The 14,445-nt window shown below is 43.7% G+C and overlaps 1 protein-coding gene across 1 annotated transcript in view; it reads left to right on the forward strand.

Annotated features, from left to right (window-relative positions):
* The first annotated feature begins 1,133 nt into the window (after nt 1-1,133).
* The window catches only part of LOC143929570 (vomeronasal type-2 receptor 1-like), a 30,104-nt gene continuing 16,792 nt past the window's right edge, over nt 1,134-14,445 (forward strand). Inside the window, exons 1-2 of the mRNA XM_077453449.1 lie at nt 1,134-1,435; nt 10,853-11,144. Of these exons, the coding sequence (XP_077309575.1) occupies nt 1,155-1,435; nt 10,853-11,144 (573 nt within the window). The 5' untranslated portion in view covers nt 1,134-1,154. The remainder of the gene's footprint in view (nt 1,436-10,852; nt 11,145-14,445) is intronic.

The raw sequence follows: 14,445 nt of genomic DNA on the forward strand, positions 1-14,445 counted from the left end.
GGAGGCATGCGATGCGGGAAAACGCAGCGGATTTGCGGCGTTCCCGCATCGCTCCTGTGTGAACCCAGCCTTAGTCCTTGGAGGGGAAAGGGGAGAAGGATACAGGACACATGGGATGCCAGACAAACCCCCAAAGTATAGCAGCATAGAGACTGTGACTCTGTGAATACCTATGCTGGGAAGGACTTAACCCTTAGTGGTGGAGAGTCTTTTTGGGGACAGAAAGGACAGTTCCATCTTTTAAGACATTAATTTATCACCTATATCATGGGGAGCATCCAAGGGCTAGAGATTATAAAAGATATTCATTTTATTGAGACTTATCCTAAGCCACCATGTTAGAAATGCCTCCTTATCACAACAAGATTGTTTGCTAGCAAGTCATGTTGAATTAAAACTGTTGTAATACAACCTGAACCTAACTGGCCATTATGTTTTTGTAATGCGCTGGGATGAAGAAGGGTGAGACTGCTAATGGGCTGTACAGGGAAGGAGTAGTTGGCCTGTACAAGGGAGAGCACTGTGAAGGAGTAAAGCTCCTGCGTTTCCCTGAAATAGACTGGACATTCAAGGATGCAGCATCCTGGCCTGGTGGAGTTCCAACCCCTAGTGCAGTGCCTGGAGCTACTGGATGTAGAGGGGCTCTTGAGTTCCTCTTCTGATGTTGAACCGTATAATGGTGACCTATAGATATGGCCTGAGTTACTAACCCTCCTATATCTGAACTCTCTGGAAACCCCTTGCAAAAATCTTTGATGTTGGAAAGGCATTTTAAACTCTGATGTACCCCAGTCACTTTGCAGAGCCTGGCCTTAACAATCATCTACACAATGGGCATAGGTGACCTACTGATTGACTTGACTGTAAATAATTCCAATATTATTTGCATTGTTTCTTTTGTTATCATAATGTAGTGAACCTTTAAGAGCATCAGGTGGCTTTCATCACATTTCATATTTTAAAAGAAAATGCTTTTTTTATTAGAAAATCTTTTCAGGCAACGTCAGGCGACAAAAATACAAAGACCTATTTTTCCTCTTTACTACAACCAAATAAACTCGACGTTCTAAATCTCCGCACTTCACGTCTTTATAAAGAGAGCACAGAGGGCTCCGACCTGCTGCACCATCAGACATGGCAGCTCACACCATGTAATGTGGTGCACAGTTTTCTTGCTCTGCATTTGTACAGATCTATGCAAACATTTCATTTATAAAACTATGTGGCCTATTTTATTTCTGTGTTTAACATTATGCCCACATGGTATCTGCACTTCATCACCAGCTTGTCAGCTGCAGATTTTACCGGCATACGAGGAGTATGAATATGTTCAGGATGGAGACATCATCATCGGAGGAATCTTCACCGTCAACTGTGTCATGGCCGGGTGGAGGATCCTCGAGAAGCCCAATGTCACTAGCATGTTGTGTATAAAGTATGTAACTTGAACAAAAAAAATTAAATTCTATTGAGACTCATACCTGTAAGGCAGGGTCCCCCAAACTACAACCCTGTGGGCCACATCCATCCCACTACAAGATTTGATATGGCCTGCAGCTCGGGACAGTGGCCTATCCCTATATACAGGTTGAGGATGCAGATGAGCAAAGGCTGCTGATTGTCTCTGCTTTGACCCAATGTAAGGGGGAATGTGATGGGGGGGTCTCTGATGTGAGAGGAACTCTGATGGGGATTCTGATGTAAGGAGAGACTTTGATGAGCAGAAGGGGAAGGGGTAAAGATTGTAAGGAAGAGGCCCTTGTCCTCAATAACATGGGGACAGCTTTGCCAGTGGGTACTCATGTTGAGGGCATGTGACCTGGTATGGTTCAGGAAGGGAGGCTACATGCCTCTCACCCCCCCCATTTCCTGGCCAGCCAGGCTGCATGCTAGCATTAAGACCCCTTTCACACTGGGGCGTTTTTCGGGCGTTTTTCAGGTGCTTTAGCGTTAAAAAAAGCGCCTGTAAAGCGCTTGAAAGAAGCTGCAACTGCAATCCCAATGTAAAAGCCCGAGTGCTTTCACACCGAGATCCCTTTCACACTGGAGCGTTTTTCAGGCGCTTTAGCGTTAAAAAAAGCGCCTGAAAGAAGCTGCAACTGCAATCCCAATGTAAAAGCCCGAGTGCTTTCACACTGAGGCGCTGCGCTGGCAGGGCGTCAAAAAAAAGTCCTGCAAGCAGCTTCTTTGCAGCGCTTTTGGAGCGGTGAATACACCGCTCCTAAAGAGCCCCTTCCCATTGAAATCAATGAGAAGCGCCTGTAAAACGCCTGAAAAACGCCTGAAAAATGCTATTGGCAGCAGCGTTTTGTGGGCGCTTTTAACCCTTTATTTGGCCACTAGCAGGGGTTAAAAGCACCCCAATAATGCTCGAAAAACGCTGGTAAAGCGCTGCTAGTTTAAGCATTTTTCGGGCGCTGACATTGTGAAAGGGCTCTTAAAGCACCCGGGGCTTTCACATTGGGACTGCAGATGAGGCTTCTTTCAAGCGCTTTACAGGTGCTTTTTTAACACTAAAGCGCCTGAAAAACGCCTGAAAAATGCCCCAGTGTGAAAGGGGTCTAAGGGACAGGTATGGGTTTTTAGAGGAACCTCGACATATTTTTTTTTTTTGTGTGTGTGGAATCCCCTTAAAATCTATACCACAATGAAAGTTTTTTTTTTTTTGTATTATTATTATTCTTCTTGCTGTAGGAAGTGCTACAGTAAAAATGTTATTTACAATGAAAAATATGATACTGTTTAAATTGCCAACATTTGACATTCATTGCCATATTGCCAGGGTGGCTGCAACCCTATCCTGGTCAAGCACTCACAGACAGAGACAGCTATACAAAATTTAGAGTCTTTGTTAGACTCTTTTTGTGAGTTGTCAGGGAAAAGAGGGTAAGGGCCGCCAGCAGAAAAAATTAAGCGTACAATCCTGTGGTCATATTGCCCATCCTTCCCCAGAGTGAAACCTTTTAACTCAAGAGGAAAAGCAGTGCCATCTAAGTGCAGCACTCATCATTTTATAAGGATAAAACAAAGCAGAGACACTCACAAGAAAATAAGTGTGCTGAGCTGTTAAAAAACCATAGAAGGTTCCTCCGCCTCTAGGATCGGTGCCACTGCTGAGAGGCAGCCGGTAGAGGTGTCGGCACTGTGGCTCTCAGCGCTTCTGGGCTGTGTGCGTGCGGGTACACTCTGTCATCGGAGATGACGTGGCTGCTGGATCCGAGGCGTGGGGCATGTTGGGATAGGGTTGCCACTTTTTCTTCAAGTCAAACCCGAACACTTCTGAACTCTCAGAGTTCTCTTTCACTGTAAGGGGAGACTCTGCAGACTCAGATGTAAGGGAGAACTCTGCGGACTCTGATGTAAGGGAGAACTCTGGGGACTCTGACATAAGGGATGTTCTGGGAACCCTGATTTAAGGGGTACACTGAGTACTCTGATGTACGGAGAGGACTCTGATGTAAGGGGGAACAATGTGGCCTCTGGTGCAAAGGGGAACTCTGTTGTAAGGGGTGCTCTGAGAACCCTGATTCACCTTAGTGTACTCACTCAGGGGCAAGAGAGAGAAGGGGGGGAGACTTCAGTCACAGACAGGGATGGATGGTAAGCTCACTCACCCCTTGGCAGTCAGCACCTCTCATCCAGATGTATCTGAGGCTGCTGGACTTCAAATTTCCAGCCCCAACTTTCCTTTTCTGAGGCACAGCGCCAGGGATTGGAGTGTGAGCAGACACAGAGGGGTAGGGGTGAAGGGAAGAGGTGCAGATCGAGCCCTCTCTCCTCACCCGTCTGTGTGTTGAGGGGGGGGATTGTTAGTGCTGGCTTTGGGCAGTGTGAAAGAGAGTGTAACAGACACTCTCAGCTAAAAAAAACTGCAGCCAGCAACCCTGCTGGGAAGCCATAGCCCAGTCTAAATAATGTGTCCGGGTTTCAGGCAGCCTGAAACCCGGACACATGATTCCAAACCCGAACTGTTCGGGTGAATCCTGGACAGGTGGCAACCCTACGTTGGGAGAATGCGTTCTCCTTCCTCAGGCTTGTCTGGGGGCCATCTTGGTGTAGGGATTAGTAAGCATTGGTGGGGGCGGCCATGAGAGTCTCATCCCCAACTCACCATAACAACACATTAGCGGCCATTATAAACCTATGTACACAGTGCTAATGAAAAAAAAACTATTGCTTACTACAGGTAATGATATAAAAAGATTAAAAAATATATTTACTTACAATTTTAGAGCATCCGAAAGGTTTAGACCTTAAGGGTCCTACCCTATTAAATAAATAAAAAAAACACATATATTTGTATTAGTAAGCAATAAAAAAAAAAACATTAAAACAAACTATGTCATTCATAATATTCTAAATAGATTAAAAAAGAAAATAAAGATAAGAATAGAGAAATAAAATCTAATATACCCTCACCGGTTACTTTATTAAGTACACCTGTTCAATCGCTTGGTAGCACAAATCAGCCAATCACATGGCAGAAACAAAGCCGAAGACACACAGGACCCTTCCCCAGTGCCGACCGCGGCCACCCTCGGAGCTGTGCGAACCGGCTCCACTGAGAGCCGCTCACAGTCTCCTGTCATGCGAATCTGATGTGAGGAACTCGCATCCAATTCACATAAGTGTGAACCCAGCCTTAAATTCAAAGCAGCACTCGCCAACACCCTCCTTTCACCTTCCCAAGCCGGCGGGTTTGCTTGAGTGGAAGAAAACCTTTTTTTTTCCCCCAATCCCCACATGCTCAACATCTATTTTTCAGCTTGGCACCTCCACTGGTTCAATATCTGCTGGTTAAATAAACATGGCCGTCTTTAATATTGATTGGACCCTGGGCAAAAATGTTCTTAGGGCCCCCCCCCCCCCCCCCCATGCAATTTCACTCTCCACCTTCTCTGAGACATACAATAAATAGCAGCTAGACTTAAAATCAGTTTACTGTATCAGTTCAGGCAGCGATTGAGATTGGTTGCCAGAGGTTACAGCATATCATTACTGCTTACTGACTGGTTGCTAGAGGTTACAGCACTCCTTAAGGCTCACTGATTAGTTGCTAGAGGTTACAGCACATTTATGCTTGTTGATTGGCTGCTAGAGATTGCTGTACAGTAATACTGCTTACTGGTTGCGATAGGTTACAGCACATCTTCTCCTCACTGCAGGGGGGCATGATATACCTATGAATGCTGCCTTTATTTACGTATCAATTCAGTTGGCCTCAGCTATTTACATATGCATGTGACTGCTATTTACATATGAATGCCAGTATAAACACAGGTCTGCAGGTGAGTCATCTGTACACAACAATAGGGCGGAGCTGGGCAGCATTAGTAGCAGCACAGGACTAAAACTTCAAGGGAATGTAAACTGGGATAGTTGGCAAGTATGAGGCAGCTGCTTTGGGCCCCACAACAATGACAGGACCCAGGGCAGCTTCCCCTTTTGCCCTGCCTTAAAGACGGCCCTGTTAATAAACAACCCCTCTTCTTTAGTTCTAGGTTAGGGCATGTCCCACATTATCATTTTGACACTCACCATCACTTTTTATATATTTTATGTTTTGTAAATTTACCTTGACGAAGATGTCATGTCAGAGAGGACCTTCAAGAAAAGATGGAAAGGGGGGGATCTGTGACTAAAAGGATGAATTTTTAATAAAAAAGGAATGGGACCTGGATCACAGAGTGCTAACAATCACCTACAGTAGATGGTAATCAAATCAATACATTTATTTTATATATGACACTATGGGGGTTATTTACTAAAGGAACATCCACTTTGCACCGCAAGTGCACTTGAAAGTGCACTGAAGGAAGTGCAGTCGCTGTAGATCCGAGGGGGACATGCAAGGAAAATAAAAATCAGCATTTTAGCTTGCACATGATTGGATGATAAAATCAGCAGAGCTTCCACTCATTTCAGAACTACCCCTTAGATTTAGAGCGACTGCACTTCCAAGTGCACTTTCAGTGGATTTTCCTTTTCGTAAATAACCCCCCATATAAAACACTAACTGCAGCCAAGAACAATTAACAAACATGTCCTATGAACATAGTGCATGCGGAGAGGGGAAGGATGCAAGGAGGCTGCAGAGCATCAGGAGAGTAAGTCAAAAGGAACATGTTCCATCTATGGTTTCCTGAATCACCGGGGAAGCTATCCAATTGGACCCATCTTGGATGAGGCAGAGTCTATTTAAAGCGGGAGTCCGCCGGGAGTTCCGCCATTTTTTTATTTTTTTTTTAAAGCCAGCAGCTACAAATACTGCAGCTGCTGACTTTTAAAATAATGACAATTACCCGCCCAGCGCGCCCGCGATGTCGGCACCCGAAGCCGATCTCTCGATCGTCTCTCGGGTGCTGCCGCCGCCATCTTGGGTATGGGAATCAGGAAGTGGAGCCTTGCGGCTTCATTTCCCGATTCCCTACTGCGCATGCGCAATAAGGATGGTCCCTGCTGTCTCTGGGTTCCGTGTGTTTCCCAGCAGGCAGTGGGGGACCTGCGGAAAGGGGTGTACCTTCTGCAGATATCTATGCCGGAAGTGGGTGCAGATACCTGTACTGTACAGGTACCTGCACCCTCCTCCCCCCTGAAAGGTGCCAATTGTGGCGCCAGAGGGGGGGGGGGGCTTCCAATGAGCGGAAGTTCCACTTAAGGGTGGACCTCCGCTTTAAAGTGATACTAAACACACACTGTTTAACCTCCCTGGCGGTATGATTATTTCAGATTTTAGGTGCTAAAAGCGGTACAATTATTTTGCATGGAAATTTGGCGTTTTATATTGTAGTCCTGTAATTCTTAGGAATAACTCACTTAAATCTGTCCAAACCAGAGTCTAGCAGACATCCCGGGTATGATAAAATTTGAAAAATGAAATCATAAATTAGAATATAATAAATAACTCTAAATAATTATACCAAATAATAATATAACAATAATAAAAAATATTTAATAATGAAATCAAATCAAAAACACTGAAATTTGCTCAGCTGCATAATTGTCGCTGTGATTACTTTTCAGTATTTGATGACGGATCTCCCTACAAATCGCTATCGCTCAATTCTGCGAGTGATTCTAATTTATTACTGTTTTCTAGCTGGTCTAAAATCGCTTTTGATGTAAAGGGACAGTTTTGGTTGCTATGGACAATCTCCAGTTTCCAGGCATAAAGAACAGTTTTTATGATATAAAACTGCATGCAGGACACTGGGCAGACCACTAGGGACAAAGGGGATGTGAAATAATTACATACAGCAATGTAATCTGCAAGATCACATTATACTGTATGTAATGTGTGTGTTTAACTTTTTGAATTTGGCGCCGTTCTCCGTCCCCGTTAGACATGTGCATTTCGTTTCGTTCCAATTCGAAATTCGGACGAATTTTTTTATTATTCGGACATTCGGATGCATCGAATTACCGAATTACAATACTAACGAATTCAACCGAATTCGGCCGAAATTCGACTCAATACCGGATTCGAAATGATTTCAACATGATTCGACATTATTTCAACCGCATTCAAAAATATTTTGTGACCCAACTTTAAGGCCATGTATCTCGGGGTCACTTGGTGCTAGAAACTCCAAATTTGGATATGTTGTAGTGCTAGTACTATTGTGCATACCAAATTTGAAGTTTCTAGCACCAAGTGACCCCGAGATACGTGGCCCCAAATTGGGGTCACAAAATGTCAAGCACTTTTCTGCAGCAGAGAATGACATTTTGACACCCGATTTTGGGGCCACATATCTCAGGGTCACTTATAGCTAGAAACAAATTTGGTATACAAACACAATAGTACTAGCACTACAACATATCCAAATTTGGAGTTTCTAGCACCAAGTGACCCCGAGATACATGGCCCTAAAGTCGGGTCACAAAATCATTTCGAATGCAGTTGAAATAATTTCGAATTTGGTTGAAATATTTTCGAATGTGGCCGATTTTTCGAATTCGGTAGAAAACTAAACTAAATCCGAAAACGAATTTAAGGAAGTTAACGAATATAACTAAACGAAATTAATGAATTAACGAATTAAAACGAAACTAAACAAATTTTTTCCTTTTGCACATGTCTAGTCCCCGTGCGTCGCAACGCTCACAGGGAACGGAGCCCAGCGATCTGATACATCGAGCGGAGGGCGGCTCGCTCGTACAGCGGGGGGGACATCGCTGGATCCAGGGGACAAGGTGAGTAACATCTTCCTGGATTCAGCGATGCGGTCCCGAGTCTGGCACGGGGTTACCGCTTTTGGTACAAAATCCCCCCCCCCCCCGAGCCAGACTCGCGAATACCTCCAGGGGGGTTAATTTAGTGTAGGGGCAGGTCACCCATCTGGTAGAGACAGTGATAAACGGTTGGGAGAGGTTCGAAATGAGTAGGGAAAGCATAGGAACACATCATTCTTCCTGAAGACCTCCCCATTTGGGTAGAGACTGACCAGGATGCATTTCACCCCTCAAGACAGACGCTGTTGGCGCATCAGAGACCTGATCTGCTACACAGTGCTGCTACATTGTGTACGTTTTCCTGGTCGGGCATCTTCCCATCAGGCTTGTTGTGAATTATTGAACTTTAACTTTAATAAAAGTTTTGTTCTCTGCAACTGGACTCTAAATGTTTACTGCACCATGCTGCACTTCTCAGCAAACTACCTACATTCATTAAGGGTTTTATTATTCCATCGTCCATACTTTAATATACCATACAATATCTAGGCAGTTATCAGGAGCAGATGTGTCTACATCTTTTTTTGGTGGGTCAGCAAGTGTCACTAATTATTGAAAATGATCCACATAACTGGGCAATTACCATTGCGGGACATTTTTTGTTTTATTACATTTTTTACATTTTGTTAGGATGTCTATTTTTTGTTAGTTTTTTTGTAAATGAGTAACCAGTGGTTCCATCCATGTATCCGTTCATTATTTACATATGGGTATCTAGGCCACCATTATTTTCAAAGGGGCTTCCAGATTCTGAGTTTTTCCCCTTAAGGACACCTCACAACCAAAATCCAGGGTTGAAAAGAGGAGGACTTTGTCCTCATCAACATGAAGACAAGGTGCTTTGCCAGGGTTATGCCCCCCTAGCAGGTACCTTCCACATGTTTAGGGAATGTGGCCTTGTTTTTGTTCTGGATGGGGCTGTTTGTCCCCCAATTCCTGGTCAACCAGGCTGAAATCTCCAATCAGGGTTTGGTGTGGATTTTGTGGGAGACAGGAATGGAATATTCTTGTGTGGGATCTTTCTTAAAATCCATACCAGATTTTCATTGTGGCTACAATGGACTGGAATGGATTTTTCTTTTTTGGGTGGTGGATATTTTTAATTTTTTTTTATTTAAATTATAAAAACCAATGATTGTTGGCCTTTACCCCTGCCCCTTCGCAAATTTCCCTCCCAATGTTGAGGGAAGCCTGGTATGGTTCAGGAGGTGAATTTACAGAAACAGAATATATTTTTTCTATAAGGGACATGAAAAAAATGTGTCTGTACCTTTATTTACTGTTCATTTTTTTTAACCACTTCCCACCCGGCCAATGTACATATACGACCGGGTGGGAGCTGTCTACTTCTGATAGGATGTTCAGGAACGTCCTTCAGAAGGAGGGGGATCGCTTACGCGCGTGCCCGCGCAGCGGCGTGATCCCGCGCAGCGGCGCGATCCCGATGTGCTCGTGTCAACCCGGACACGGCGCATCTCTGATCGGCAGGAGGGCTCTGTGATTGGCCCTCCTGATCACATGACAGCCGTGTCCAATCACGGCAGTCATGTGATGTAAACAAACAGCCGGTTGCTAGGCAATCGGCTCCTCCTCTCCTCACACAGAAGTCATCGCTGAGGAGAGGAGAGCAGATCGCTGCAGCCGGCTGATGATCAGTGACTATGAGCTGTTTTTTACAGCTTTTTACTAACTGATCACCAGTCTAGTGTAAACACACATGTCCCCAAAACACACATGTCACCACAATACACATGTCACCACACATGTCCCCAAAACACACATGTCCCCAAATAATAAAAAGACATGTCCCCAAATAAAAAAACACATGTCCCCCACATATGTCCCACTAAAATCACATGTTCCCAATGATTATCTGCACACATATGTACGTGATCACCTGCACACATCTGTACATGATCATTTGCGTACATATGTCCGTGATCACACAAACCAATTATTATACACTTAACAGAATTTTGTTTACCAAAAACATGTAGCAGAATACATTTTGGCTTGAATTTATGCCAAAATTTGATTTTATTGGATTTCTTTTAAAATAGAAAAAAGAAAATATTGTTTTTTTTTTCCAAATTTCCGCTTTTTTTGCGCTTATATCGCAAAAAATAAAAAAACGGAGTCGTGAATAAGTACCACCAAAATAAAGCTCTATTTGTTCGAACAAAATGATAAAAATTTAATTTGGGTACAGTGTAGCACGACCACGCAATTGTCATTGAAAGTGCGAGAGCGATGAAAGCTGAAAATTGGGCTGGGAAGGAAGGGGGCGAAAGTGCCCTGTATTGAAGTGGTTAATAAATGGGGGAGGAAGAATCTACGGGGTCCCCTTATTTTTACAAGGGATTCCATGATTTGATAAGCCCCCTATCTGCAGACCCCTACAACCACCAGGCTGCCTCAAAATCCACACCAAGCCTTTATTCAGGTAAGCAGCCTGGGTGACCAGGAAAGGGGCGGGGCAGTGGATCTTTGACATGGCTTAGATCATATGTAAGCAATTGGAATAAGCTATTTTCATTTCCACTTTGTCACTAAACCTCTAGGTTTTAGGTAGCTGATGACCTCCTATAGCCAATGTATTAATTTATTATATTAACAGACCCCTGCATCATTACTACAAGAGACTTCAAATGTTCCTCTTTGCCATTGACCAAATTAATAAAAACCCAACAATCCTGCCTAATGTGACCCTAGGATATCATCTTTATGACTCGTGTTCTGATCCCGGAAAGGCCATTAAAAGTGTTTTACAGATTTTATCCGGACCGGGAGAGACTATTCCAAATTATTCCTGCCGAGACCACCAGAAATTAGCTGGTTTTATTGGAGACCAGAGTTCAACCACATCCCTGCCTATAGCCCAGATGTTATCTGTCTATAACCATGTGCAAGTGAGTATAATAACATAAACTACGTCTCAAGTCTCACAAATAAAAGGTACTCGCACATAGATTTTGATAAATTTACCTTGACGAACATGTCATGTCAGAGAGGACCTTCAAGAAAAGACGGAAAGGGGGGATCTGTGACTGATGAAGGATGAATTTTTAATAAGGAGATTTGTGTGTATCGGCGTAGAAATGATATTGAAAGCCATGGGAGGCTATCAGCTGACCCAGGGAAGAGTAGATTGAAAATAGGAGAGGTCCAAGAACAGGACCTTGGGGGACCCCGACAGAGAAGGGAAGAGGAGGAAGTAGAATTGTAAGTGACACTGAAGGTGCGTTGGGGTAGATACTTTAAGTTCTTATTTTACTCACTGAACTGCAACTCAATTTATAACATTTGTATCATGTGTTTTTCTGGATTTTTGGTTGATCATTTAAAATACACCTATGATAAAAATGATAGATTCTTAATTTTTTTGTATGTGGGCAAATTCACAAAATCTGCAAGGGATCAAATATTTATTTTCCCCACTGTAAAGTGATCCTATATCTACCGTTACTAGTATTCTATCTTTATTTAACCTCTTGAGATCTGCGCTATAGCCGAATGACGGCTACAGCGCGGACCTGCTTTGCCGGGACTGCGCGCCCTCCGAGGGGCGCGCGCGGCGTGCTCTGTGATCGGCGAGTCTATGAGACCCGCCTGATCACGGATCCGAGTAAGGGGTCGATCCCCACCCCTTACCACGTGATTAGCTGTCAGCCAATGACAGCTGATTATGTGATACAACGGAGCCGGTAATCAGCTATTTTTCCTCCTCGCGCTGTCAGCGCGAGGAGAGAAAAAAAAAGCCGATCACCGGCGGCCGTGATCGGGACATCAGTTCCGATCACGGCCAGCGTATAAGTGCCCACCTGCCTCCTGCCAGTAACCCCCAGATGATTAATAAAGTGCCACACAGCAGTGCCACCCATCAGTGCCCATAGTGCCACCCAGCAGTGCCATACATCAGTGCCCACAGTGCCATACATCAGTGCCCACAGTGCCATACATCAGTACCCACAATGCCATACATCAGTGCCCACAGTGCCACCTATCAGTGCCCACAATCTGCCTCAAAAACATTGCTGCACCTCAGTGCCACATATCCTTGCCCATCAGTGTCATCTACCAGTGCCCATCAGTGCCGCCCATCAGTGCCCAGCAGTGCCACCTATCAGAGACACCTATCAGTGCCACCTATCAGTGCCCATCAGTCCCATCTATCAGTGGTACCCATCAGTGCCCCTTAGTGCCACCCATCCATGCCACCCATCCGTGCCACCCATCAGTGCCACCTATCAGTGCCCATCTTTGCCCATCAATGCCGCCTTATCTGTGCCCATCAGTACTGTCTTATCTGTGCCTATCGGTGCCACCTTATCTGTGCCTTTTAGTGTTGCCTTAACTGTGCCTATCAGTGCCCACCAGTGCCACCTATCAGTGGCCACCAGTGCCGCCTCATCAGCGCACTTCAATGAAGGAGACAAATGACCTGTTTGCAAAATTTTATAACAAACTATTAAACATGATTTTTTGATATTTTTTATTTTGCATCTTTTTTTGTTTGTTTAGCAAAAAATAAAACTCCCAGCTGTAATTAAATACCACCAAAAGAAAGCTCTATTTGTGGGAAAAAAATGATAAAAATTTCATTTGGGTACAGTGTTGTATGACCGCGCAATTGTCATTCAAAGTGCATCAGCGCTGAAAGCTGAAAATTGGTCTGGGCAGGAGGGGGGTTTAAGTGCCCAGTAAGCAAGTGGTTAAACTGACTCCCTGAAGGTGATTGATAACATCTTTGCTATATTTTATATAGGAAGGTCTGTTCTTTGCCAAGGGTTGTAGATAGAGGTTTCATGGTTTTAATAAATGGTATTACCCTATGAAATCTCTTTCTGGCACCCGTCTCCTTTATGATGTGGATCTGAGAGTAACTATGATGGCATTATATAAAGCATGGATGGAGGTATGATTTTGTTCAAATCTTTTATTGACCTCCCTCGGTATAAGCTCAGAGGGTCAACAACCTCTGGTGAGTTTGGACCTTATAGGAGACACCGGTGGACAAAAGGAGTGGAGGAGATTGCAGTGGATTTGTACGGAGCACTAAAACACAGGACTCTGAGAAGATAGCACTTTCATTTTGGACTGGAAATAATATTGATTTATTGGCATATAATCTACATGTATTGTATGTTAGGTTGTGTTATATTAGATTTTGCACGGTACGGTGAGTGCAACCTTTTCTTTCTCTTACGTCTCAAGTCTGGTGTGTCAGGGCTGTTCTGCCTGTTTTCACCTCATCTCATCTGTTCATTTTTATAATTTTTGCATGTAAATTTTAATAGTTTTAGCATAATATGTAAAAAGTTCAGCGTATCTATCAAATACAGTGCCTTGGAAAAAGTATTACCCCTTGAAATGTTCCACATTTTGTTCTCTAATAAACCTCTGAGGGCTTTACAGAACAGCTGTATTTATACTGAGATTAAATGACACACAGGTGGGCTCTATTTACTAATTAGGTGACTTCTGAAGGAAATTGGTTCCACTAGATTTTAGTTAGGGGTATCTGAGCCAAGGGGGCTGAATACAAATGCCCCCCCCCCCCCAAACTATTCAGCATCTCAGATGGCTCAACAAGTAGAGCCCCTGCCAGACACAGCAGAGGTTGTGGGTTTATATCTGGGTCCTGACAATAGCATTGGTGACAGGACAACGGGGCATCACTTATTATAGAACTCTACAGGGTGTGTGTACCCCTCCCCCCCTCTTAAGTCAGTGATGACCTCACCTGCTCCACACATTTCATCACTATTTGGTTTTGTCAGGAACAGTTGAAAGTGTGGTGTAGATCAATTTCCAAAGAATTCTACACTGTATTATTATAAAAATATAAAAAAAAATCTTTTTATTTATACAAAACACACAAATGAAAAAGTGTATACAGATATATATTCATAGGTATATACACAAAGTCCCTATTAGCGACACCGTTAATACTGTAATCACACACTTGAAATACTACATCCAAAAGCTTCTACATGTTTCGCCAATAGCGGCTTCATCGGGAAAATGGGCGAAGTTGTTCAAAAATGATTTTTTAGAAGAATGCTGATATATAATCTCAACCTTAGGTGTATATAAAAAAACGAAAAAGAAAATACAAATTAATAAAAAACAAATAAACAAAGACAGCACTAAATCAGTCAGGGATGGTTACATGGAACCCCACCGGGAACATCTCAGGACTACCTGAGC

Source organism: Lithobates pipiens, unplaced genomic scaffold, assembly GCF_037356315.1.
Source record: "Lithobates pipiens isolate NorthernLeopardFrog02 unplaced genomic scaffold, aLitPip1_a1.2 Scaffold_24, whole genome shotgun sequence".
Taxonomy (NCBI): Eukaryota; Metazoa; Chordata; class Amphibia; order Anura; family Ranidae; genus Lithobates; species Lithobates pipiens.